The sequence below is a fragment of the Panthera tigris genome, chromosome F2, assembly GCF_018350195.1.
Source record: "Panthera tigris isolate Pti1 chromosome F2, P.tigris_Pti1_mat1.1, whole genome shotgun sequence".
NCBI lineage: Eukaryota > Metazoa > Chordata > Mammalia > Carnivora > Felidae > Panthera > Panthera tigris.
Window position 1 is genome coordinate 16,366,647 of NC_056676.1, and position 27,797 is coordinate 16,394,443.

A 27,797-nucleotide genomic window follows, 5' to 3' on the forward strand; every position below is an offset into this window, starting at 1 on the left:
AAAAATAGTTCAAGAAGAAGATATGTAATTATGTCATTCATTATAGTTATATTTCAGAGATCCTCATATGAAAATAGTGCACTCTTAGTTCAAATGAATATATAAGACTAATCTCTTTTATTATTTATTTATTTAATTTTTTAAATGTTTATTTATTTTTGAGAGAGAGAGACAGAGTGCGAGCAGGGAGGTGTAGAGAGAGAAGGAGACACAGGATCTGAAGCAGGCTCCAGGCTCTGAGCTGTCAGGACAGAGCCTGATGTGGGGCTCAAACTCACAAACCGTGAGATCATGACCTGAGCCAAAGTTGGACGCTTAACAACTGAGCCACCCAGGATCCCCCTCTAATCTCTTTTATATCAGAAAAGTTGACCTCTAAAAATGTTACAGAAAATGCCCTTCAGAAATGTAATTTCGTATATAAAATCTGTTTCCTTAAAAGAAATATCATCAAGTTGTAATTTGTCTTATTAAACTTTTTATCTGAACAGTTTTTTTTTTTTTTTTTTTTTTTTTTGGTTGTTGAGAGATGTAGTTTAGGTCATGAGATTTATTCATTTGTGGACTGAAACAAGTGTGACTTATACTTTAGATTCTGTGCTAGGCACTGGGAATATAGCAGTGTATTTAAGTTTGCATGAACAGTGTAGAATATTAATCCTGAATAATTGCCATTAAATTGTACCCAAGGGTCAAATACTATATCATTATTTTATAGTATGGGAAAGTGTTCTGATTTAAAGTCTCAACCAGACTGAAGTATAGCAGTGGTCACTAGATTTTAATTTCAAGTTTAATTTCCAGAAAGTAGGGAGGGCATGGCATTGACATAGGATTGACAGCTTTTCATTGTGATGAGTAAGGACATTTAAAAAAAAAAAATCAAGTAACATCCATCTGCTGTCCCCATATCCTAACAGAAAAGGCTTTTTTACACCGAAATGTAAGAAGGATATAGTCTCAAAATAAAGGACAGTAACTTCAAATTGAATAAGTTTTTTTTGTTTGTTTGTTTTGTTTTAATACTTCATGGTCCTTATTTTTCTTTTGCATCATTGTTTGGCACTAGAATGTAGAGCGTCATTGGGGTGCATTGATTTATCTAATCTTTTAGTATTCTGAGAACAGGAAACCTTATTCTAATAAATTAACCAACTGAATAAGAATGTCCTTTTAATCATTTTAGACTCCTTCCACCTCTGCTATAAAATGGTCATACTCCTCTCTCATAATGTAAAGATAATTAAATGGCCATTCTCTTGAATAGTTCCCAAAGACCTTATAAAAATAAGCTCCAGTGTACTGTTGTAGCTTTTAACGTTTTTGGCATTTTAAATTTAATGACAACATAAATTAATAACAACTTTGCTATTATTACTAACAGGGTTATTGTGAAACTATTTACTGGTAATGAATTTTTTTTATCATAACTATCTCAAAAGCATACACTGCATTTGTTGATGGCAGTATTAGTGTTATCTTTGATTTGATTGCCATAAACTTTAATTGGTGTAACTGTACACTCTTATATATTTTCATAGTATTTGTAGAGGGAAGAGAAAGTCTGTTTTCAAGATTTATCTATTTTCATTTAGTCTTGTCTACTGCCCTGCCAATGACCTGTTCTCCTCCTCCCCCAAATAGTTTGCTATTTCTTATAGTCTATGTCAGAGTAGACTAGACTATAAGCTTATATCATCATCATAAAATTCTTGAAGTTAAATTATATATGTATTCATACAGAACCTAGAAAACAAAATGCAGTCTGATTCTTAGCCATCTTTTTTTAAGCCTTTTTTATTTTGAAGTATGACACACACAAAATGTAATATAAAATGCACAAACATGAATATATAACTCAATAAATTCTTACAAAGCAAATGTCCATGTAATCACCGCCCACATTAAGGAATAGAAAGTTGTATGCACTCTAGAAAGCTCCTTTATGCTCTCTACCAGCTATTACCCACTCCCATCCAAAGGTAACCACCATTGTAACTTCTTACGTAGCTTTGTTTTGCCTTTATTATTTTCTTTTTTTTTAAAGATTTTAATTTTAAGTAATCTCTACTCTTTTTTTAATGTTTTTATTTGTGGGAGAGAGAGAGAGAGAGAGAGAGAGAGAGAGACAGAGTACAAGCAGGGGAGGGACAGAGAGAGGGAGACATGATCCGCAAAGCAGGCTCCAGGCTCTGAGCTGTCAGCACAGGGCCCAACGCGGGGCTTGAACCTGTGAACCACTAGATCATGACCTGAGCTGAAGTTGGATGCTTAACCAATCGAGCCACCCAGGTGCCCCAGGTAATCTCTACACTTAACATGGGGCTCGAAGTTAGAATCCTGAGATCAAGTGTCATATGCTCTACTGACTGAGCCAGCCAGGTGCCTCCTTTTTATTATTATTTTTTAAAGTTTATTTATTTATTTGAGAGAGCATGAGCAGAGGAGGGGCAGAGAGAGAAGAGAAAATCCCAAGCAGGCTCTGAGCTGTCAGTGTGAAGCCTAACCTGGGACTCAAACTCACGAACTGTGAGATTATGACCTGAGCTGAAACCAAGAGTTGGATGCTTAACCAGCTGAGCCACCCAAGCGCCTCTCCCTTTACTATTATTATTTTTAGCACCTTTGTGATCCATAGTGATGTTTACTTTTTCATTCCTTGTACTTGCTATAGGTGCCTTCTCTCAGTAAATTTCATCAGAAGTCCCTTTTATTTTTTTAATTTTTTATTTTTCCCCAAGGAAATAACTACTGGCCTGGATATACTTCTCTGCCTTGACAGTTCTCTGATGCTTTCAAATAGATGATTTTTATATTTTGTCCAGTTTATTTATCCTCTTGGGAGGATGATTTGTCTGAAATTACCTAGTTCACCAATAAGTAGAAGCAAAGTGCTTACATAATCTGTTCACATTTGAGATAATGTAGAAAAGATACTGGCTTGCATCTTAGATGTCCTTCGTTTAATATTTTAATATTAACTTAGCAACTGTTATATTCCGTATACTAAGTGCTGAGGTCACTGTGGTGAATAAGATAGTTTTTGGTGATTAAAGTGCTGTGGAGATAAGCAGTTTAGGTACATTGTTTTAATGTGGTGTATAGGATAATATTTACAGGAGTACCCTAATCCTGGTCCATCAGGAAAAACTTTGGTCCATCAGGAAGAACCTCTTGGAGGAAGTGATAGCTAAGCTGAAATAAAGGACTAGTAGGACCTAGCTTGATACAGGGAAACTATAGGGAGGTGGAATACTGGATAAAAGAAAAGTCTAGAGAGCCTGTTGAGTTTTTAGAATTATCTGTGTGACCAGATCGAAGAGTAGAGTATGAAAGATACAGAGGATAGGAAAGTACAGAGACCAGATCATAAAGGACTTATTTCGGTATTGAGAATGAATAAAAGGGGAGAGCAAAGTTGGTGGGGGGGACTATTAACTAGTAATAGTCTAGTTAATAGATTTTTATGATAGTGTAGGCTTTGGATAACTGGATTGGAATAGAATAGCAATGTAAATGGAATCTGATCTATTTAGGAGGAAACCTACATCTTGATTGTAGAAAATGAAAGAGAAAGAAGGAATGATTGACGATATGGGTGCCATTTTCTGAGGCAGTAGCAGATTCAGGAAGAAAATTAAGGAGCTTGGTTTTGGATCTTTGGTTTGAGAGCAGATGGGAGAAACCAGAAGGTGGCATGTGATTGAAGCTGACATAGGACAGGAAAGAGGATTTATCTATACAGAGTGGAGCTGATGTAATGAGACCTGTGAGTTGAGGGGTGTAATCCTGAGCCCTTAGGTGGAAGGAGGGACAGGAGAGAATGGGGGACAGAATAGGTGCGGATGTAGGTAAGTGTATGGCATGTGGAGTGGCAAGATGTTGAGGGATTTCCTGTTAGATGATTTCTCTATTATTTGAAGTAGTGTGCTTCATTTTTGCTGAGAAATGATGGAGGAAGGGTTGGAGAGATTTGGATAGCATGGAGAATGCTTGAAAAAGCTGCTTGGGGAATGGAAGAGGGGGAAGAGTAAGAAAATATTTGCCTAGAATGCTAGACAGCAGTGAGGGCCCGTTTGATGTCAGAGGTAGCACATTTTTGTAGCAACATCAAAATGTGAGATTTCGTAATTTTTCTAAGGTCCAGTTGTAGGAAATGAAGCCTGTTGGATTAATCAAGTTGTGGTTTGTAGAAATAGAGCAGTAGAGTAAGGAGTTGAAAATACTGACACAGAGTGGTTCAAGTGATTTTTGGCTGCATGGGGGTAGAAGAAAGTGAAGGTAGAAAGGGATTGATTAGGTTGATGAAAATTGCAGGGAAGAATAGACCGAAGGTCTCAGTATGGACAGGGTAGATCAGAGGAGTATCTGAGGGAAAGCTAGAAGGTGAGATTCTTTTTTTCTAGATTTTTTTTTTTTTAAAGTTTATTTCATCTCTATAACCCAAGGTGGCGCTCGAACTCAACCCCTAGATGAAGAGTCGCATGCTCTTCTGACCGAGCCAGCCAGGTGCTCCTAGATTTTGTTTTTAAATGAAAAGTAAACCATACAAAGAAAAGTCCACTTCTACCTGCTCTGGCCATTTTTAAGAGTTTGATGTGTATCTTTCTATAAATAAAAAGGTTGAGGCTTGGGGCATTTGGGTGGCTCAGTTGGTTGAGCATCTGACTTTAGCTCAGGTCATGATCTCACAGTTAGTGAGTTTGAGCCCTGCATCAGGCTTGCTGCTGTCAGCGCAGAGCCTGCTTCAGATCCTCTGTCTCCCCTTCTCTGCCCCTCCCTCACTTGGGCTCTCTCAAAAATAAACATTAAAAAAAAAAATGGTTGAAGATTTTTGTTTTTTACAGAAATAAGATCATACTTAACATATTCTCCCTAAAAAAACAAAACATTATTCTTGCTGTATCATGTATATTCCAGCGAGTCATTATATAGACTGTTACTTTTTTAAAAAAATTGAGAATAGTTAACACAACAATGTTACATTACTTTTAGGTGTACAACATAGTGATTCAATAAGTTTATACATTGTGTTATGCTCATCACAGGTGTAATTACCATCTGGACTTCACTCACTTAATAGATGCATAATATTTTCTAATATGAGTATATTGTAATTTAACAATTGTTTTATTGGTGAACATTAAGGTTGATCCCAGTTTTGTGGTTAGAAAAAGCACTGTAGACAATATCTTTACACATGTGTTATTACATACAATGCTTTTGAGAGAAATTCCTGGAAGTTGCATAAGTTGGTCAAAGGCTATGTATGTTTTTAAAGCTTTTATTTGAGGTATAACTTACATTAAGGAAAGTATGTAAGGATACATCTTGGTAAGTTTCTGTTGGTAGGTGGAGGAAGGACTACAAAGTATCCTCCAAACTGAGAAGACACTTAAGACTGAAAAGCACAACAGGCAACTCCATACAGTTAACACAGAGTTTTATTCTGGGTATCTTACTGACAGTGTTGGTTGGATGATAATCTGGACATCTGTGCAGCTATTCCCTGAAAAGTCCGGATCTTAGCCTACAGATTTTTATAGAATGTGCAGGAGGGCATTTTAGTTTTAGTGAGATCAGAGGGCTTGCAGGCATTTAATTGACAGCTAACCTTTAACAGACCTTGTGGTGCCATCTGTACTTCAGGAGAGGGAATGACTGTTACCTCTAACAGATTCATGGGAGGCCAAAGCAAGCCTCCTTGGTGGGCATTTCTGAGGGATGTATATTAATCTCCAAGGGGTCAGGAACACATAGCCCCAAGAGAGATCATTGAGCGAGCAGATATGAGCAAGATGAAAGACTAAAGGTAGAGTCAGTATTTTCAACTCTCCTACAGTTTCATAGAATAAACATACCTAAGTGTCTATGTTAAGAGATCAGAGTATTGCCAGCACCCTTAGAAATCCCTCTCAGACCTGCCAGTCAGGACCCCTGTCTTCAACAGCAAAACAGAACAAAACAAAACTTGGAAAAAAAAAAAAAAAAACCTGATCTGTGATTAGCTTACTTTTAATTTTACCTGGTTTGGTTCTTTATATGAATGGGCTTACACAGTAGTCTCTGGGATGTGTCATGTCTGAATATTAAAATCACCTAGCACTGGCAAATAGAAGATACATTTATTGATTTACTAGTGCTCAGGGGGCCAAAATGCAGAGAAGTTGTTGATTAGGAATAGCTTTGATATAAAGCGAGAGAGTAAGCAAGGAGGAACCCTTTGAGAAGGCTTTGAAGCAGTATTATAAATAGGGAGAGCCCAGTGTCAGTTCAGGAAAGGAGGGGACATTTATCTTTAAGAAGCGTTCTAGAGAGCACAGTGGAGAGGCTTGGAGGAAAGGTTGGCAGTAGGAGGCTACCAACTGACTATGTGACCTCTTTCCTGTGTGTTTCCATTTAACAAGGACCATTTCCTTTCTTGAAATTTCCTTTTTGTTTCTTTGCTGACAACACTTCTGTCATTATTTTTCTACTACCCTTTGATCATTTTCCCCCCAGGGGTTTTTATTTTTTATGCTAGTTCCTTAAGTATTTCCTGGGGTTTCTATTCTGGCTTCTTTTCTTAGTCATTCACTCTTAGATTTCATCTTCTTTATCCAAGCCTGTGCTCTCCAATCCTTGGCTCAGATTGCAAAACATCTCTTCTTGGCAAAAATAATTTTAAAATATTAAAAAAAAAATCCTTTCCATTTGAAAAATGAGCAAAAGATACTTTGGAGAAGATACCAAAATGCTCCCAAGACATGTAAAGAGCCCAGCAGAATGGCTAAAATTTAAAATACCAACAATACGAAGCAAGTATTGACAAAAATTGTAGCACAACTAGAACTCTCTCATTTACTTGCTTATGAGAGTGTCCTTTGGAAAGATGTTAGTTTCTATTAAAGATGTAGCCATATATTTTATTTATACAGATCTTCCTGGACTGATGATGGAGTTCTGTCCCAGTAAGCCCATTATAAATTGAAGATACCATAAGTCTAAAATGCATTTAGTACACAGAACTTACTGAATGTCATAGCTTACCCTAGCCTTCCTTAAATGTGATGAGAACACATTAGCCTACAGATGGGCAAAATCACCTAATACCATTCTAAAAGTGAAAAACAGAATGGTTGTATGGTTTCAGAATGGCTATAAGTCTATGAGTTGTTTTCCCTGTGATCACGTGGCTGACTGGGAGCTCTAGTTGCTGTTGCCCAGCATCACGTGAGAGTATCGACCATATATTGAAAGCCCAGGAAAAGATCAAAATTCAGAATTTGAAATGTGTTCTCTACTGAATGTGTATTTGCTTTCACACTATTGTAAAGTCAAAAAATTATGAGTTGAACCATTTGTGAGTTGGGACTGTCTGTATATCTTGTGATGTAGCAGTTTTACTTCTGAGCATATCCTCAAGAGAAATGAGTTTTTACGTGTACCTTTCTATGCTATGTGCAAGAATTATTTTAGCACCTTTATTTGTAATAGATAAAAAATGGAAACAACCCAAATATTCATGAACAGTAAATTGGGTAAGTAAATTGTGGTATAGTACATAACAACAACGAAAAATAACTGATTTACAAAGGATGTGAATTAATCTCACAGACATTGTTAAATGAAAGAAGTCAGACACAAAAGAATACATCGAGTGGGCAAAACTAATAAATGCTCATAAAAGTTAAAATAGTGGTAGAGGCGCCTGGGTGACTCAATCAGCTGGGCGTCTGACTCTTGATTTAGGCTCAGGTCATGATCTTGAGGTTTGTGAGACTGATGATCCCTGCGTTGGGCTCTGTGCTGACAAGGCAGAGCCTGCTTGGGTTTCTCTGTCTTCCTTGTGCATGCAAGTGGGGGAGGGACAGAGAGAGGGTGACACAGAATATGAAGCAGGCTCCAGACTCTGAGGTCTGAGCACAGAGCCCGATGCCAGGGCTTGAATCCATGAACCCCAAGATCATGACCTGAGCTGAAGTCAGATGCTTAACTGACTGAGGGACCCAGGCACCTCGTCTCTTTCTCAAAATAAGTAAACATTTTTTTAAAAGTCAGAATAGTGATTAGAATGGGGGCTTTTGGGGTTCTGGGGCTCTTGATCTGAGTGGTGGCTACACAGGTCTATATATACATAAAAATTCATCAAGTTGGACACTTAAAATTTGTGTACTTTTCTGTGTAAGTTACATTTTAAAAAAGTGATAGGCTGGGTTGCTTGACTGACTCAGAAGAGTGTGCGACTCTTAATCTTGGGGTTATGAGTTTGAGCCCCACAAAGGGTGTAGAGATAACTTAAATAATAAAACTTTAATAGGATTTTTAAACAGTTTACTTTGAGAGAGTGGATGAATGTGTGTGTGAGCTTGGGAGGGACAGAGAGAGGGAGAGGAAGAACCCCAAGCAGGCTCTGTGCTAACAGCAAGGCTCAATCTCATGAGCTATGAGATCATGACTTGAGCTGAAATCTAGTCTGACACTTTACTGACTGAGCCACCCACACGCCCCAATAAGTAAAACTTAAAAAAATTTCATCTTAGAGACATCTGGCTAGCTTAGTTGGTAGAGCATGTGACTCTTCATCTCAGGGTTGTGAGTTCAAACCCCACATTGGGCATGAGGCCTACTTAAAAAAAAAAAAGGTCAAAAAATACGTATGTATATATAAAAGTGATAGGTTTTCAAATCTGACATAAAACCATCTTTTTTTCTCCCAGGTTTTTTTTTTTTTTTTTTTCTTCCAGCTTTGACATTATTTTTGGACCTTTGCTGTTTTTCTTCCCATTAACTCTCAGAGTATGGCATTCTTACAAGCAGTAATAGATATTGGTAACATTAAAATATATCTGTGTCTCTGTCTCACCAAAGTTCTAGTTATGACCATTTCACAGTTATCAATAAATTATATATTTCTGCCAGTGCTTAGAATTATCACATACTTTCATCTGTCATTAGGACCTGGCTCTTTTCAGTTCATGTTTCACCCAATGTCTGATATATTTGTGGCACCTTTTATCTCCCCCTCCCCCAATTATTCATAAAGTTTTTTTCAAAGTGTAGACCATAAACTCTTTTTGTGGTCCGTAATGGGATGAGCTTGCATCAGAATGTAAATCAAATATATTACTAAGTCTACTTAGTAATACCAAGTACTTAGTAATAATAAGTACACCGAACTGTTTTGTTCAGCCATTTTGTTTTTAATTAAGACTGCTTTGATGAGGAAGCAGTACATTGACATAGTTTTGTTCAAACTCTGTTTCATTGGAGACCAACACTTTCAGCAGACTGGTTTAGGCTGTATGACGATTTAACAATTTAATTCTGTCAGACAGAGGGGCACCTGGGTGGTTCAGTCAGTTGATTATCAGACTCTGGATTTTGACTCAGGTCAAGATCCCAGAGTTGTAGGATCAAGCCTCATGCCAGCGTGGAGCCTGCTGAAGATTTTCTCTCTTCTTCTGCCCCTCTCCCCTACTCCTTTGCTCTCTCTGAAAAATTAATTCTATCAGATATATAGTATATTGATGGGGAAGAAGGAGGTGAGTGGCAGGGGTTATATAGTGCCAGAAGTGTGGAAGGACTTTTGTCATTTTTGACCCTGTAGCATCTGAATTCCTGTTCCATATTTCTGGAATTCCTTTATGGCTTTGGTAGGAGGCAGAATCTGTAACTATAGTCAGGTAGATTTGGCCAAGCAAATGCCATCAGTATGGACAGCAACTCAGGAGCCAGTGAGGCAGAAAAGTGAGAACTGGCAGACTGTTCTATTCTGGGAGGGCGGGGGTGGGGGGGGCAGTAGCAGTTGCAGTGATGTCTTCTCAGGACCAATTCTGCCCCAGTATTGGATGTCTTTCCTGGCTCTGTGTAGCCTATATATCAGTTATCAGCTATATACATTATTATCTACTATATATCTTTTCATAAAAATATTTTCTACTTAAATTACTCATAGTGGGTTTTTATTGCTTCCAACTAAGAAACCTGGCTGGGAAAAAAAAAAAATCATTAAAAAAATACTGTGCTGTTTATTTAAAGCTGATCACAACAAAATTTGTTTTCTCTTAAGTAAACTACATGCAAAGTTTTAAAATGTTTTAGACTAGACTTTGTGAGACATGTTGCAGACAGCAAAGATTCTAAATAACAATTATTTCATTTTAGTATTTGCATTTTAAAATTTTAGTGTGCTTATTGGGCCATGTGCTGCTATGTATGCCTGGAGTACTTGAAATGCAAATTTGGAGAGACTTTGCCATCTAAATGCTTGGCTGGATTAAGCGCCTAATTAGGATGGTTTTTCAACAGGTTGGAGTAAGCATGCAATCGGTGAGTGCTCCAAATTAATTTTTAAAATCCAGACACTTGTATGTTTTAAGATTTTTTTCTGAGAAAGTGAAATAAATCTATATATGACCAACATTTTAAATTCAGTATGTTTATTTTAGTCATAGAAGTGAATCTTTACCTAGCATCCTAAGTATGGAGTAACATTCTGGGTTAAAGTGAAAATTTTATTGAAATTTTATTGAAAATGTACCAATATTCATGTGACTGTTAAGAGCAATGCATTTGTTAGTGGTGAGGAAAGAAATACATACATACATACATATATATATTTATATATATATATATATTTATATATATATATAAATATATATATATAAATCATTGAATAAAATATGTTTGACTAACACTTGACAACCCTGAATGTTGTGTGTAGAACTATTAATATTGAATGCTGTTATAATGTGGTTTATCATACAACTGTTTAAAGTAAAAGGTAAGTCATGTCTCTGAAAATATAACAACTATAGATATGAAGAAAAAATTAGTATAATATTCTATGCCAAAGATGTTAGTTCTGATCTTGATTTTTGAAGTGTTTTCTACTGATACATATTTTTTTATTTTTAGATCCAGTGTAAAGTTATTAGAGCAGTAGTTCTGCTAGGTGTATTTTGTGGAATATTTGTTTTTCATTTTCAAATTCAATGTTTTTCATCTGTAATGTGAAATTAAATTTTGTTTGTTAAAGATATAGGCAGGTTACATAAATTGATTATGGGTATACTTTTTAATACACTACTTTTGCTCCTGTTTTTATTTTGTGTCTTCTCATGTCTTATTAAGAGAAAGTTAAACTTTAAATCTCCCAACCCCTCAACATTACATCTATTTTCTTTGGAGATAAAAAGCAAAGAACCAAATAAAAATACCTTTTTAAATATCTGCATAATTTTAAGATTATTAGTTTGAGGATAAGCAGTAGGAAAATGGTTTGTGAAGTTAATACTATTTTCATCTTTTTCAGTTACATCTTTCTCTGTTTTGGACTTCACTTAAAGTAGCTATATACTGTGTTTCTCATTTGTTATTTACCACCATTTGGCTGTATAGAGTAGATTAACATTTCAGTACCAACAGCAAAATAATTTCTGTTGCTTTCAGAAAGATGGGAGGCTTTCGTAACTTATAATTCCCAAGAAGTCACGCTTTATAATTTATGTTTCTTATTTATTTCCAATTTTAGTAAGAATTACAGTTTAGTGGCGGGGTGCCAGACTGGCTCAGTCAGAAGAGCGTGCAGCTCTTGATCTCAGGGTCATGAGTTCAAGCACCACATTGGGCATAGAGATTACTTAAAAATAATAATTTTTTTAAAAAGTGTAATTTAGAGGAAAGATCTAGGTCCTTGATTCAAACAACTCCGGGTCTGAAATTGGTCTCTGCCAGTTACTTTCTTCATCTACAAATTACAGATAGGAACCACTACTCTAGAGTCAGCCTGTGGATTAAAGGACTGTATGTAAAACAGCTACTTCAGTGGCTTGTACGTACTATAGCTACATTCAGTAATGGTTAATTTTCCATAGTTTTGCTCTGTCACTCACCCCCATTCCTGGCCCAGGTCAGGTGAATGTGACTAATGCTGATGAAGCCAAAGTGTTTAGTTTCAGGAACAGATAACAAACACACTTTCTTTAGCTCGTTCCTTTAATTTAGCTTTGTTCATTTGAGGGGTAAAATGTGTGCCTTTCATCAAAAAATGGACCAGGTAACAGAGCATTAACTTATTCCCTGTATTGTAATCACAGTTAAGGGCTCTTCCTATTAATAGTAACTGAACAAGATTTTATTTTCTAAATGTTTATTTTGAGAGAGAGAGAGAGTGAGTCAGTCAGTCCCTAGCAGGCTCTGTGCTGTGAGCGCAGAGCCCGATGTGGGGCTTGATCTCACAAACCGTGAGATCATGACCTGAGCTGAAATCAAGAGTCGCTTAACTGACTGAGCCACCCTGGAGACCCCCAAAATTGTTTTTGTATGTAGTGTATAATCATCAACTTTAATGAGTTAATTGAAAATCTATATAAAAACAAGTCTTTTTTCTAACATAAAGCAATTTGATCCTTGGGAGTTATTTAGTTTCTAAGATCTCTTAGTGTGCTGCCTAAGTGTAAGGAAGTGTATAGTCTACCAAGATTTTGCTTTTGGACATCTGAAAATAAAACTTTTTAGTGTCCTCTTTTAGTAATAAATACATATTTTCCCATTGGTTGGATAATGAACTTGATACTAATCAAAGTATTCTAAGAGCGGAAACTACCTTCATCTTTACATGTTTTATCTTCTTAAAAAGAAAAAAAGAAGCTTTGAGACTAGGGATTTGTTTTTGCCATTAGAACAACCGGTGATGATTAGCTCTTTGTATTTCACTGTACATATCAGCACCACTGTATGCAATGGCTATCACTGATTGATTTACTATACATAGTTCTTTTGCATAAATTATGTACGTTCACCAAACATTTTTTGTTTTACAGGTATAACCACAGTTCTAGCAGATTACTGATTTGCATTAGTAGTATATTTCCAGTAATAACTTAAGAATTATAACCTTGTTTTCCTTTTGTGCTGTGGAGGAAGAAGGTGAATGTGGCTAGGAGTTTAGAGTAAGGAAGAAGAGACTTGAGGAAAGTCTTATCTTTAATTGGGGATTTTGAAATTGTTCATCTCTACCCCTTCTCCCCAATACACGCTTTGGATTTTCCACTGGCTCCCTTGGAGTTAAGGATTTGTACTTTGTTGGATCCTAGACTACTTGAAATTTTGATTAATGATACAGACTTTCTTCCAGAAAAATACTGTGTATGCACAAAATTTTGCATGTAATTTCAGGGATATGTGGCCCTCAGAATAATGACCTTTGTGTTAATATGAAATAGCTTATCTTGAGAAAAATCTGTTTGTTTAGAATTAAATTTGTACTTTTTCTACTAAATGCTACTTCTCAAATAGTAATATAGATTAAACTAGTCTATAACAGATGAATTACCACATAAAATTTGAGTACAGTCATCATGATGAGACAGATGATAGCTTCAGATTCCAAGCTCACACTTCAACACTTCTACAATAGCATTTCACAATGTTAAAAAAGAACAAATTGCTTTCTTGTTGTCATCCTCCTCCTTGCTGTCATCACTTTCAAACACTGTTGCTAAATGTTATGGACTGTCATTACTAGACCCAGACATGCAAACACACATGCACACAGATTCATGATTAGATTATTTGTCAGTAGTCATTATAAATAAAGCAAAGCAGAGCTTTTCTGTTTAATAACTATTTAATAATTTTCTAATGGAATTGAATTTTTATTTCTTAAAGTATCTAGCAGTGGCAGTTTTCTCCTTCCCCCTCTCTTACATCTGAAAAAATACTAATGGCAATTTATCTTTAGAGGAAGTCTTCCCTTCTCCAGTATACTGACAAGACAACAGTTCAGCCACCAGTTAGGGTAGGAGATACACTTGGGCCTTACAGTCTCCCAGTGCACAGATGGTGACTTTTCAGTACCATCTGTTCATTATTTCTTCACAGCCATTTACAATTTCTCCCACTCCATGAGGGCTGAATAGAAAAAATAAAGTAGGACCTAGTTTTAGAGTTCCTGAAAGTTAGCTGCTCTTTCCCCTCACTTTTTCCTACAGTTGAGTAAAGGTTTTATGACTCTTCTTCTTTCTCAATATTCCAGTCATTAGCTTACATAGACCCTTCTTCATATCTCTGGTGCTACGTGCCATGCAATTCCCAGGTAACAGAAAAGCATTGTTAGTCAACTGCATATACTTGAAAAAAATCACATAAAGCGATCTGTTTTTATTTCCTTTAACTTTGTATAAAAATCCTGAGTAGTCTACTTAGTCCTTATAAGTAAAAGCTGAATCTCTGGCCACCTTCACTTGTAGAAGTCACCTGGTATTCTTTCCTCCTGATATTAAGCAGATGGGAAGATAATAGTTGAAACTTAGCCCTGAAGCATGCATAGCAAGGAATGCTAAAAGTTGGCAGAAACATTAGTCCCTGACCTTGGCAAATCCTTTTCAAATTTTTCTTTGTGAGCTTTTTGTCCTCTTCATCTCCAGTTAAGATCTTGCTTACTGGAGGTGTGGGAGATTAACTTTAGACTCTTAATTGTCACATTGTGATGCATAAATAGTGTTCCACGGCTCTGGCATCATAGGAGAGTTTTGACTTGTGACTAAATACAAGATTCAAGAGGAGAATGATTGAATGGTATAGTTGCTATTGCCCTGTGGATTTCTTTTTATAAGATTAAGACCTATGAACATGTATAAGGTAGAGTTTGCTTAAATATGGTTTTAGAATTACTTGTCCATGAACTTATTTTTCCTTGGCCTCTTATGTTGAATTTGTAAAACTGTGATGCTTCCCATTTTTCTCTAGTCAGATATTTTTCTTCTCTTAGCCCTCTTGTGTTATTAACACTATTCGTATGATAATCCTCTGTATGATCATTGGTGTGAATGATTCGGATTCCTGAATTACAGGTAATTCTCTTCTAAGCTTCACAGTAGCTTCGCCTCTTATATTCTTTATTTAATATTCATATTTCAATATCGATCTAGTCTTATCTTTCTACTGACCTATTTTCCAGTCTGTGCCATCTTTTCAGTTTATATTTCCAAAGCAAGAGTTACAGTTTTTACTGGTTGTGGTAGCCAGTGTAGGTTCTAATACTTTCTGGAACTCTCTCAGGTGATAGTGAAACTCTGAACATATTAGTGGTGAATTATATAAAAGCTGAGGCATATTCTGGAGGTATTATATATACCCCCACGATCCTCACATTGAGTCACTGTTATCTGTAATTGGATTTGGTTGCTAAAAATCTAAGAAGTCAGGTTACTTCTATGCTCATTTTACAAGTTGTGCATGCTTTTAGAATGGTTTAAATGTCTAATTTGGGTTATGTGTTGGAGCCAGTGCTGTTTACTTTATTTCTTCCTTGGTCATATTGCATATGTTAAGGTGATTCCATTCTTTAAATTAGAATGGCCATGGAGTGACTTTAAAAAGGGGTCAGTGTCTGTTGCTCAGAATACATGCCAGCTGATTTGGTATTATTTAGTTTAAGGATATGATTGAATGTTAAAATTTAATGAATTAAGTATAATGATCATATCATTCTCATTCTTTTCTTTTTAAATTGCTTTTAATAGCATACCACCTGTCTTTGCCTCTCTGCCCAGGCTTTCGAGTATAGCACTCAAAACGGATAGTTTTTCTCTTTAAGGAAAAATGATATACTTGGGGAGAAGTTTCCAGGTACTTTATAATGATTTAACATTCTACATGTGTGTTTTTTTTGTTTGCTTTCTGCTTTGGGAGTTTGTTTTTGTTTTTGCATTAAGCATAGCATAATGTCCTGAGCGTATTGTGATTTCATGTGAGAAATTCTGCTCATTAGGGTCACTCACTACAAGCCCACTTAGTACTTTTGTGTAAATTGGGAAAAGACACCTTTTCCCTGGCGATAAGGCCTCACAAGAAGATGCAGTGTAGCTAAATTTTAGCCCACACTCCCCCTTGACCAGACATTCTTGTGTAGCAAAAAATGAAGCACCCTGAATGGTATAAATTCAGATTCTGAACTTTGTACTGATTTGGATTTGTTTTGAAAAGTCCATTATAACAAACACTCACGGTTTTAAAAAAATGTATATGTATTTAAAATTCTAAAACTTTAAAAAATATAGCAGAGATGATAAAAATTGTTTCCTTTGCAGAATAGTATGAAAACATAGTGAAAATGCGAAGTTTTTACTCCAAATGTAATTCTGTTTTACAATTATTATTCTTCTGTATTTTTTATATAATGCCTTAAATTAAACCTTATTGTGTTAATTATAACCAGCTATATATATATATTTTTTTTAACTTTTACTTGAGAAATATTAGCTCATTTCCCATAACATTTAAAGCATTCTGATTCCATAATTAATGTGTGAATATTTTGTTAAATTAACTGTCCAGTGCTTTGTAGTAACAGTTTTATTACCTTTGTAATTAAACTTTGGTTTTTCCTATTTCCTCAGGTACTTTGGTCTGGGAAGCCATATGGTTCATCTCGAAGTATCGTAAGGAAAATTGGTACTAATTTATCTCTGATCCAGTGTCCAAGAGTTCAGTTTCAGGTACTATATTTTATATGTTTCAAAACTTTATATTAATATGTGCATTAGAAATACAAGTAGGCAAGACAGCTTTAAAAGTATTTTAGAACTTTTCCCCCTTTGATGCTGCTACCAATAAAAGACAATAAAACTATAGTAAAGTCTTTCTGATTTTACTTCCTCTGTGAAGTGATTATTCAAGCTTTTTAAAGCTCTTTAAGACATTTATCCTTCTTAAGAATACATATACTAAGATTTAGAAGCATATCATAAGCCAAGTAGTTGTTAATTCCCAGGTGACCTTGGACATGGCCTTATGTAACTTTAGAGGGGCTTCAGGTTCCACCATTGTTTTCTTTAGTTATTATACCTTCTTATCTGGACAGCCACTCTGTTCCCCTAGTTTATTTTTAGATGTATCTGTGGATGCCTTGTAAGGTGCTTTCTCCATCCTAGGTTTAAAGCTTAGCATTAATTGTAGAAACCATTGCCTGGACAACGACAGTGTCAAGACAAAGAGGTAATTGTGGTTCTCTGAATGAGATAACAGGGAAACCCTGAATTGGGAATACTTTAGAATGCTTAGGTCTTAGTAACCTCTGATAGCACCAAATTGAGAGCAACTCTGCTCTTTGCTTGGAGACAAATTGTTATTTTCGTGATTTGGGCTTTGTTCCTTTTTGTTGTAATAGTGTTAGACATGTTCTTGTTTTTCAGCAATTCTTCACAACAGTAATACTACAAAACCTTTCAGTTTGACATTTAAGAATATAAAGTTCAGCAGATATCTACACCAGTTTTAAATAATGATGGATTAGCATGCGAAATGTGGAAGATGTATTTAATTCATAATCCAAAGCTCAGAAGTGCCCCCTGAAAGCTTATTTGATATTATGTCTTACTCATAAATCAGCACTCCTGGCAGATAGAGGTAAAAATCTGTTCCTAAGTAAGTGGTAGAAATTAGCATTTGTTCAGGTTGACTAACAAGGTTGTTCATTGTTGTGCTCATTCATAATCCTGCTTGCATATTGACTGGCAAAACTTTTGTGCATCAATCTAGAAATTGACAGATTGGAACTTTCCAAGAAGTAATTTTTTTTTTTCATCAATTTATAGGCTTTAAAAAAATAAAATGAAGAAATCTCTGGTGGTAATTCTCAGGCACAATTTCTGAGAATTCAGTTAGACACAAATTGCTGATTGCTTCATTTGCCAACTTCCTTCAAATAACTGTTGTGTTAACTGAGGCTTATTCACTTTTTTCCGATTGCTCAGTTCTATTAAAATTTTATTTTTGTCCATTTATGTGTCTACTTAACCTAGTTGCAGGAGAATTTGGTACAGCATTTGTGTTCATGTAGCTAGAGATATATAGAAGGAGATGAAGATAATTTAGCATTTTTTAGTAACAACCCAAATCTGCCTTGATAGTTACTGGGCTGAAATTTCCCCCAGAGCCAAGTATAGTTTCTTGGAGAGATTCTTTTTCTCATTGTTATTAGTCGCTTAAAGGGTATGAGCAGGATTAAGAATACTAGATTTAGTACAGGAGCTGAATTTGAGTAAAGGTGGATAAACATAGGAGAATAAGATCAGAGAAATACTGGTGACCTACTTGAGAATATAATGGAAGACAGAAGACATTTGTTTATAATGAGATTTTAACTTCCAGGTGGTTTTATAGCATACTGAGTCTTTTTAAATTCAAGGTCAATATTAAAGTGAGTGTTTTATGTGCTAGTTAGATATTTTAAATCTGCTATTATTCTTTTGTATCCTCTATTATTTTTTAACTACATCTATCAGAAATGTAAAAATGTGGAATTTTAAAAACCATGCAATTTAGAGTAATAAAGTTGAAAATGCATTTTTGCTATTTTTCTGGCTCATTTGAGGATTTGATAGGGAATATATTTGGACTGTCTAGGAGCCCAGCATGAGTAAATTCTATAGAAAGTCTGGAACTGAGGACCACAGTTGGACCCCAGGAGAGTAGACACCATTTTAGGGCCATATTCAGGAGACAAAAATTGAAATGGATTAAACTTGAGAATAGGGCATTCCTGGGTCAATTCAGAAGCAGGAGTTAGGTAGTCAAAACCAGTCCCTCTGACGTTCTGGGTGATTTCAGTCTTTTGGAGGATTTGTCTGAAACTTAGCAATGTATATTCTTTACTTCCTATATTCCTGTTGACTTTGAGTTCCATTTCTTTTCTACCGCCCACACTCATAGGTAACACCTCGACTCTGTCACCCTCAAAACAATTTTACCTCCGAAATCTTAAAGTTCAGTATAGTTCCTTCCACATCATACCATCTTTTCACTGTTACCAGCTGACCCATATATTTGTAGACAAGTAATGATAGGCAAGATGGGCGCATTACTTTTTGTCGTGAGGGTTAGACAAGATAATCCTTATAAAGCTCTGAATATAATAACTGGTACATAATTAGGGCACAGAAAAAGTGTGCTAGTGGTGGTGATTTTATTATTATTATTGCCACCTGACAGTTGAATAGCAAATTAACTTGCTTGCTATTCAAATAATTCACCTCCTGATTTTATAAATTAGACTTACAGAGTCACAAATCAGAACAGAGACCAACACATTTATTTACACCTTAATCCAGTTAATGGGCACAATAAATTTGGGGCTGGGAATAAAATATGGTAATAAGTGTAAAAAGCAAAGTGTTGCTTTGCTTTGTTACTTGAAGGAGACTTGCCTGTAACCCCGTAGCCTTTCCCAGTCCTTTGTTTTGTGAGTGCTAGACATGAGTTGGCTACTTTAGACTCAAAACAAGATCTCTAGACCCTTCATAATTTAGTTATTTTAAATTAAGCTTTTTATATATTTTTTGATATTTATTTATTTTTGAGAGATAGAGTGTGTGCACAAACGGGGGAGGGGCAGAGAGAGAGAGAGAGAGAGAGAGGGAGGGAGGGAGGGAGGGGTAGACACACAATCTGAAGCAAGCTCCAGGCTCTGAGCCATCAGTGCAGAGTCCAATGAAGGTCTCAAACTCACGAACGAATGAGATCATGACCTGAGCCAAAGTCAGACGCTTAACACCCCCTGAGCCAAAGTCAGACGCTTAACCCCAGCTGAGCCACCCAGGTGCCCGTCATTGTAATTTTGATTTTCATTTCCCTGGTGATGAGTGATACTGAGCATCTTTGCATGTGTCTATTGGCCATCTGTATATCTTCTTTGGAGAAATGTCTGTTTATATCTTCTGCCCATTTAAAAAAAAAAATTTTTTTTTAACATTTATTCATTTTTTGATTGAGTGGGGGAGTGGCAGAGAGAGAGGGAGACACAGAATCCAAAGCAAGCTCCAGGCTCCGAACCGACAGCACAGAGCCCGATGCAGGGCTTGAACTCACAGACCGTGAGATCATGACCTGAGCTGAAGTCGGACACTTAACTGACTAAGCCACCCAGGCGCTCATCTTCTGCCCATTTTTAATTAGATTATTTGTTTTTTGGTTATTGAGTTGTATCAGCTCTTTACATATTTTGATTGCCCTTTATTGGATATGTCATTTGCAAATCTTCTCCCATTCACTGGGTTGCCTTTTAGTTTTATTTGTTTCTTTTTGCTGTGCAGAATCTTTTTATTTTATTCTGGTAGACCCTTCACATTTACTTTTAATTGAAGAAAAATAAACTTTCCTTGGCCTTTTTATACCTTTCAGATATGTAAATTTCAACCTTGAGTCACAATTACACACTTCTGGCCATAAGCATTTTGTATATTTGGATATTATAGCCCCCTTGGGGGTAGGAACCCAGATTAAGACAAAGAGAGAGTAGGTTGTTTTGTTTTTTTTTTTTTCCTCCTAGTACTTATTCCAGCTTCATGAAACCAAAAGAAAATTCAGATCATGGAGGAACTGGAGAAAGCAGTGAACTCTGGAAGATTGGGAGGAATGGGGTGCAGAAGTTATAATTTGCAGTGGTTCTCGATACTTTTTGCATATTTAAATCACCAGGAGCTTTAAAAATATTCATTCTCCGGCCCCATCTTGCTAAGTAGTTTTGTATGCCCGCCTTCCCTGCAAAAACACAGAGCTTTTGAAGAATATAGGTCCTACTCAAAGCTCACTAAATCAGAATTTCATACATTTGTGGGTTTTTTTGTTTGTTTTGTTTTATGAGGAGCTTCTTATGCAGCTGAGGTTGAAAACTTCAGGCACATATTGTATTTTAGCATTTTGCTAGGGAAAATTTTCCTTAAAGCAGTAACAGAATTATCTATTGACAGTTACAAAAGTAATTGTTACAAAAGCACCTTGGGGGTGCATTTTTATAAATTTTAAATTGAATGAGTTAAACATGTGGAACCAAAAGCAGCTTATTGGGGTGGTAAATACTACATATGAAAAAACCTTAAGGCAAAAAAAATTAAAGGTTATCTTGAGTACTACCAGAAAAAGTGGGGTGGGCCACTTGGCAGTGGGTATAGAAGTTGGACTTTCAGTTTTTGTAACTGACAGACTTCTGGGTAATTTAACTTGGACCACCTTTTTTCCTTGTGGAAACCCTGCCCACTCCTGTTTTCTGGGGTTGCTAGGAGTTGTTGGAACTGTAGAGGTAATGTTCTGTAAACAAACAAGTAATGAATGAAATTCTACTAAAGTTCACACCCCGTGATGAAATCTGGAAGTAAAATAGCCACTTGTCACAGCCCATCTTTATTTAGCAAATAAACTTGAAATCTACATTATTCTAGGGGCTGTTGATCAATGGTGGACCAAAAAGACGTGATCTCTGTCCTTATTGGGATTTGATTCAGTGGGAGAGATATTTAACAAGTAAATATTCTAATACACATATAATTTATACTAAATGCTGTGAAGGAAAACATAGTATAGCATGGGGCAGGATAATAATTGGTGGTTTGTCTGGAAGGTGCCTTTGGAGGAATGACAGGTAAAGATTAGAAGGAGCCAGCTCTTCACAGTTGGGGTAAGGGGTGGAGTTGGTGGAAGAGAGAATATGTGCATAGGTTCTGGAACAGGCAAGACAGAAGTTATAGTTTGAGGAGCTAAGAGAAGGCTGGTGGGACTTCATGTGGTCTGGTGGTCTTTGGTGTCTGAGCCATGTGAAGGTAAGTGCCTGGATTAATACTAAAACTAACTGTTAAACTTAACACTTTTTTTGTTCAGTTACTCTGCAGTATTCTGGAATATGCTAGCATGTGATGTCATACTCTATGTGATGTTAAAACTTCTTGGTAATTTTCGCTCTCAAATGGCCATTAAGAACGAGATGCAGATACAGTATTATGTTTGATAAATTTGGTAGTGTGGCACTGTAATTTGAAGCGTAACTCTAAACAATGAACGATTGTGATGTTTTATTCATTCTCAGTAATTGATTTCTTAAAGATTAGTTTCTCCAGGGGATCCTGTTACTTACCTTCTTAGGTTATTTTGAGAGAGAGACACATTTCTCTCCCTTTGTCTCTCTGATGTCTTTCCTGTCCCTGTTCCCTCCTCCCCTTCTCTTCCTACCCTGCCTCAATTTAGGTGCATGAATAGAAAGCTTTAATAAATGCTCGCTTTTTAAAAAGTGACATTCTACTCAAAAACATGAGTGGCTGAGTCTTGGCCAGAATATTGGATTTAGTGTTCTTTACACAGGTATATTGTGTGGCCTGTTGGTGTCACTGTATGTGACTATATTAAAATATAGAAATTTTGCTTTCAGTTTTTCTAATTATGGCAAGAATTAGAAAAAGAATTAAATCTGTTAGTAAAAGTGTAGAGATTTTTATTTTAAAAAGTTAAAGATTATTATTTTGCTGTGCTGCTTTTAATACATGTTTTGCATTGGAATATAAACAAATGGTGGAAAATAGACTGAGTCTATTTACTATTATACCCTTTTTGGCAAGAAACTGAGAGAATCCTGGTTCCTAGTACCAGTGTATTTATTTTATGAAAAGTCACATTAGGACAAAATTAGCTCTTCTAATATTTTATTCTAAGTATTTCAACTTTTATACAAGCTGTGTATTTTTCTTTCATGCATTTTATTAAATCATTTGTCCTGGTATAGTTGGTATAGTTTTACATTATCAGAATATTAAAAATTATCTAAAGTTAACTGTAGTAAAATTTTTGAAATATAATTGAATTTTGGGTAATTTAAGTTGTACCAGATGTTGAATTAAACTTAAGATCAGTAAAAATAATAATGCTGCTACTGAATTTTTGCTCTGAATGAAATACTTTTCATACGTTCTGGAAGGAATTTGGATACTTACAAATCAATAAATACTAATTTTAATTTAAAATTTTATAATGCCCTTGATTTTGGGAAAAAAAATTTTTTCTATTCTTTCTTCACTGTGTGTTTTGTTTTGTTTTTTTTCCTCTGTCACAACGATAGCTATGATAGGACAGGACCTTGCTGGAACTTTCAGTAAGTTGGCTTTGTCTTTTTCAAACTTCCCATTGGTCATCCATGCATGTCAGTAGTGCCATCTAAATTGTACTTCCAACAGTTCCATGCCATCAGCCCCCTTGCCTGCGCTGATGTTACCTTAACTGGTACTTAATTAAGTGAATTGTCTTTACTATTCCATTCTTTTTTATTTAAAATTTTTTAAAATATCTATTTATTTTTGGGAGACAGAGTGCAAGCTGGGGAGGGGCAGAGAGAGGAGAGAGAGATACAGAATCTGAAGCAGGGCCCAGGCTCCGAGCTGTCATCACAGAGCTCGACACGGGGCTCGAACCCAGGAAGCGCAGGATCATGACCTGAGCTGAAGTCGGATGCTTAACTGACTGAGCCAACCAGGCGCCCCTCCTATTCCATTCTTGTTACTCAGTGCGCATTTCAGCAACAACTTTATTTATTTATTTTTTTTAACGTTTATTTGTTTTTGAGACAGAGCATGAACAGGGGAGGGCCAGAGAGAGAGGGAGACATGAACAGGGGAGGGCCAGAGAGAGAGGGAGAAACAGGGTCCAGGCTCTGAGCAGTCAGCCCAGAGCCCGACGCTGGGCTCGAACTCACGGACCGTGAGATCATGACCTGAGCCGACGTCGGACGCTTAACCGACGGAGCCACCCAGGCGCCCCTCAGCAACAACTTTAAATCTTTAAAATAAGATCAGTGTTACTGTATTTTCAGTTTTATTTTGTCTTTTGGATGAGTTTGGTTTCCCCAGGGACTTTGTTAGCCTTTTTTTTTGTTTCTTTTTTAATGGCATAAATCACTGTTATGTAGATATGTGACTTAAGTATTAAGATGACTATTCTGTGGGGCAGGATGTCCATTAGTAATGATACAGATATGATCAATTCTGGAATTGGTTCTTGAAAGTATCAATATTTTCATCTCATTGAACATGTGTTATATAGACAGGGTATTATTTTGGTGATTACCTAGAATAATTTCTTAGTAAGATTGTAAACTAAGTCAATGGAAAATTGTTGTTTTTTTAAGTTTATGCAGAAAGCAACATTTCATGTTTAATATGTTGAAGGTACTACAGATGTAAAATTTAGATACATTGTTTGATCTTTACATTATAAAATACTCTGAAAAGCTGTCAAAAATGTGTTGATTTATGTTTTTAAATATTTGTTTTTAGAAAAGTATCATTTTTCTCCTTTTATAAACAAAAATATCTAGGAAGAAAACTAATTTTTTTAACTTTTGTGGGAAAGAAGTCTTGAGGTCAAAACTTCATTTTACCTGTCTTAAATATACCTCACTTCCAACAAACTAGTAACTATTGAAATAAAATTTTATTTACTATCATTTTTAAAAATTAGTTTAAGAGCATGAGCAGGGGAGGGGGGGGGAGAGACAGAGAGAGAGAGAGAGAGAGAGAGAGAGAGAGAGAGAGAGAGAGAGAGAGAGAGAGAATGAGAATCCCAAGCAGGCTCCATGCTCGGGGTGGAGCCTGACATGGGACTCGATCTCATGAGCATGAGATTATCATGACCTGAGCTAAAATCAAGAGTCATACACTTAACCGACTGAGCCACCCAGGTGCCCCTACTATTTTGTTTTCTAAAATAGTTATAAACAGACTGATCTTCATGAACTAGCATCTTCATCATTCAGGTTTTACTTTTATGATCTTTCACTTGTACAGAATAGCCCATTACTGTGTTCCTTCGAGGAGTTTCCACAGGGCTTGGAGACCTTTTTGTTTAAGTATCTCCATGTAATCCACTTGGAATCTCCCTAATACAATGTAATGGGAATGTTAATACAGGATTCTGTTTTCTTTTGTCTTTTCTTTTTTTTAATATTTATTTTTGAGCAAGCACAAGTTGGGGAGGGTCAGAGAGAGGATCTGAAGCAGGCTTTGCACTGACAGGCTAACAGTAGTGAGCCCAATGTGGGGCTCAAACTCATGTGAACTGCGAGATCATGACCTGAGCTGAACGAAGTTGGACTCTCAACCTACTGAGTCACCTGGGCACCCCATCATTCTCTTTTCAGTAGTGGATAGGAATAATATTGCCAGATTTCTCTGGCTCTTAAGATCAAATGTGATGCCCATTTGAGTTATGTTAATTTAAGTTGTATGAGATATCCACTGACTGAATATCTGTGTGTTTATTGACTTATTTGGATAAATATCTAAAATGGAATGGGGGAGAAGTATAAAAATCCTTTCGATTTTTCTTTGATCGTATCCCTTGGTAATGTACTTCCTAAAGTGTTTACTTTTCTTCTCTTATGGCCACTTATTCAAGTACATGCTTTAAAACATTTGTATTAAAAAAATTTTTTTTTGTTGTTTATTTGTGAGAGAGACAGAGCATGAGCGAGGCAGGGGCAGAGAGGGAGGGAGACACAGAATCCAAACAGACTCCAGAGCTGTCAGCACAGAGCCCAATGTGGGGCTTGAACCCACGAACCATGAGATCATGACCTGAGCTGAAGTCAGATGCTTAATCAACTGAACAACCCAGGTGCCCCTAAAACATTTGAATTTTGAAAGGCTTTTCATCTTAATTCCATTATTCTTGTTTATTTTTTGTTCTTGCATGGGATTAGATTCTTAAATATTTACTCCTTTAATACAACTGTTTTCCCTCTTGACTGTACCTTTGTCCTGCCCAAAAGCTGTAATTTAAGGCATTTTAAATACTTGATATTCTTAGTGTGTTATTAAAATGTCAGTTTTCTAATGGTGCTTTATTAAGTTGATAATGTTAGGTAATTATGGTACCAGAATGGGTGTACATATGAGTAGCCAGTGTGTTCAATTAAAATTTTATTCGTAATATTAAAGACATTTAACTGTTTCAGTATTATGTGTTTGCGTGGTATATTTTACCGTTGAGGAAGAAGCATTATTTAAGTGTAGCTTCAAAAGCCTGATCTGGCAACGATAGTATTGAGAAGGTTCAAACAAAGCATGGGTTACAGCACAACTTTTCTGATAAATATGTCAATAAGTAAATCTCTTTGGCCTTTTTAACTTTTTTCTTCATTTAAAAAGTCTGCATTTTCTTTTTTATTTAAACCTCAGTGTTACTCACTTTTAGGAAGTATTAATCTGATAACTTTATTTTAAAATCATTAGTCATTGGTCATCTGTCTCTGAGGCATTACACTTATAACAACACTTTAATTATCTTTCCATCTACTTTCCAAGGTAAATTTCAGAACTTGCATGCTTTTTCTTTGTATTTCAGAATATTCTGTCATTTATGTGGTTAAACTTTAGCTAGAGAATTCTATTTGTTTTGTTCTTTAATATAGTTAATACTTTAAAAATCATGATTTAAAACAATGTATTTTCAGGGGCACCTGGGTGGCTCAGTTGGTTAAGTGTCTGACTTCAACTCATGTCATGATCTCATACGTTGTGAGTTCGAGCCCTGCGTCGGGCTTTGTGCTGACAGCCCAGAGCCTGGAGCCTGCTTCGGACTCTGTGTCTCTCTCTCTCTCTGCCCCTCCCTTGCTCATGCTCTGTCTCTCTCTCTCAGAAATAAGTAAACATTAAAAAAAAATCTTTAAAAATGTTATTTTCAGCATTTTAACAGCATCTCTATATACGAATCCATTTTAAAATATTCCCAAATTTAGCACATGTATTGCTTGCTTGTTCTTATTATTATACTTTTTTTGACTAAATCTCTTCAGAAAAATTGATTTTTTTAATGCTTAAATTCTAAAAATTTTCATAATATTTTAGGATGAACACAGGTATTTGTTGGCTTTTTTTTTTTTTTTTTTTTAAGACTTTTGTTTTGTTTTTAGTTCATTTATTTTGAAAGAGAGAATGCACACACAAGCTGGGAGGGGCATAGAGGGAGAGAGAGGAAATCCCAAACAAGTTCCACACTGTCAACACAGAGCCCGATGCTGGGCTCGAACCCACAAACCGTGAGATCATGACCCGAGCCAGAATCACAAGTCGGATGCTTAACCCACTGAGCCACCCATGTACCCCTGTTGGCTTGTTTTTAAAGCCAATCTCATTTGACCTGTAAAATAAAAATTGAATAAAGTTAAGTTATAATTCAGAGATTGTCATAAACCTATTAGGCAATGATACAACATAACTGATGTTCTCTTTTGTGGGGACCTTCAATGGAGATGTTAGAAACTGTCCATGTGTTTGTAACACCAGAGCTGATGATTTTCCTTTGGGTGATTAAAAAGTTTTATTCTAACATTTTGGTGACAAACACCTTTCCTGTTTATAACTTATAGCTTACCAGCCCTACAACAGAATGGAGCCCTAGCCATCCAGGAGAGGATGCAGTGGTGTCTTTTGCTGATGTTGGATGGGTAGCCAACGAAGAAGAAGAGTGTTCAACAAGACGAAGGTTAGTCTGGAAGGCTCTCAGAGCTAAGATGCAGTATTTATGATTTTAAAGGGTGATACATTTGCAATATTTTCTTTTAGTAGCCTAATTTGATTTCTAGTAACTAACCCAGTTATTTTTCACAAGTAGTCTTCTTTTCTGTTTATTTTAAACACTCAAGTATTATAAAGTTCCTAGAGACCTATAACTGTGTCTTAAGTGCTTATGAGTTATAGAATTGCCTGCCCTTCAGAAGCTTAATATGAAACCAGAAGCAACTATCATAAATATGTTTAGATAAGTAATTAAAATGATATTATTGGGGCAGAGGAATCAGTGTGGGTCACATTAGCGACTTTGTGTAATCACTGGAGAATGCTTCCTAAAAGTTGTGTCAAGATGAGTTTGATTCAGAGGACATAATGTGTAAGAGTTAGAGAGGTACTTTCATTTATTTCAAAGAGCCTGAATAAATTATTGACTACACTTTCAGTCTAATAAACAAGTCATGCAGCATATTTAACTCTTCATTC

The 27,797-nt window shown here is 36.0% G+C and overlaps 1 protein-coding gene across 8 annotated transcripts in view; it reads left to right on the forward strand.

Annotated features, from left to right (window-relative positions):
• Positions 1–27,797, forward strand: part of MTFR1 (mitochondrial fission regulator 1) — a 62,777-nt gene that overhangs the window by 12,421 nt on the left and 22,559 nt on the right. For 3 of the 8 annotated variants that reach the window (XM_042972713.1, XM_007085012.3, XM_042972712.1), the window contains exons 2-4: positions 10,169–10,311; positions 16,386–16,484; positions 27,170–27,285. In XM_042972713.1, the coding sequence (XP_042828647.1) occupies positions 10,246–10,311; positions 16,386–16,484; positions 27,170–27,285 (281 nt within the window). In that variant the 5' untranslated portion in view covers positions 10,169–10,245. The other 5 variants (XM_042972714.1, XM_042972715.1, XM_042972718.1 and 2 more) reach the window with 5 other exon arrangements.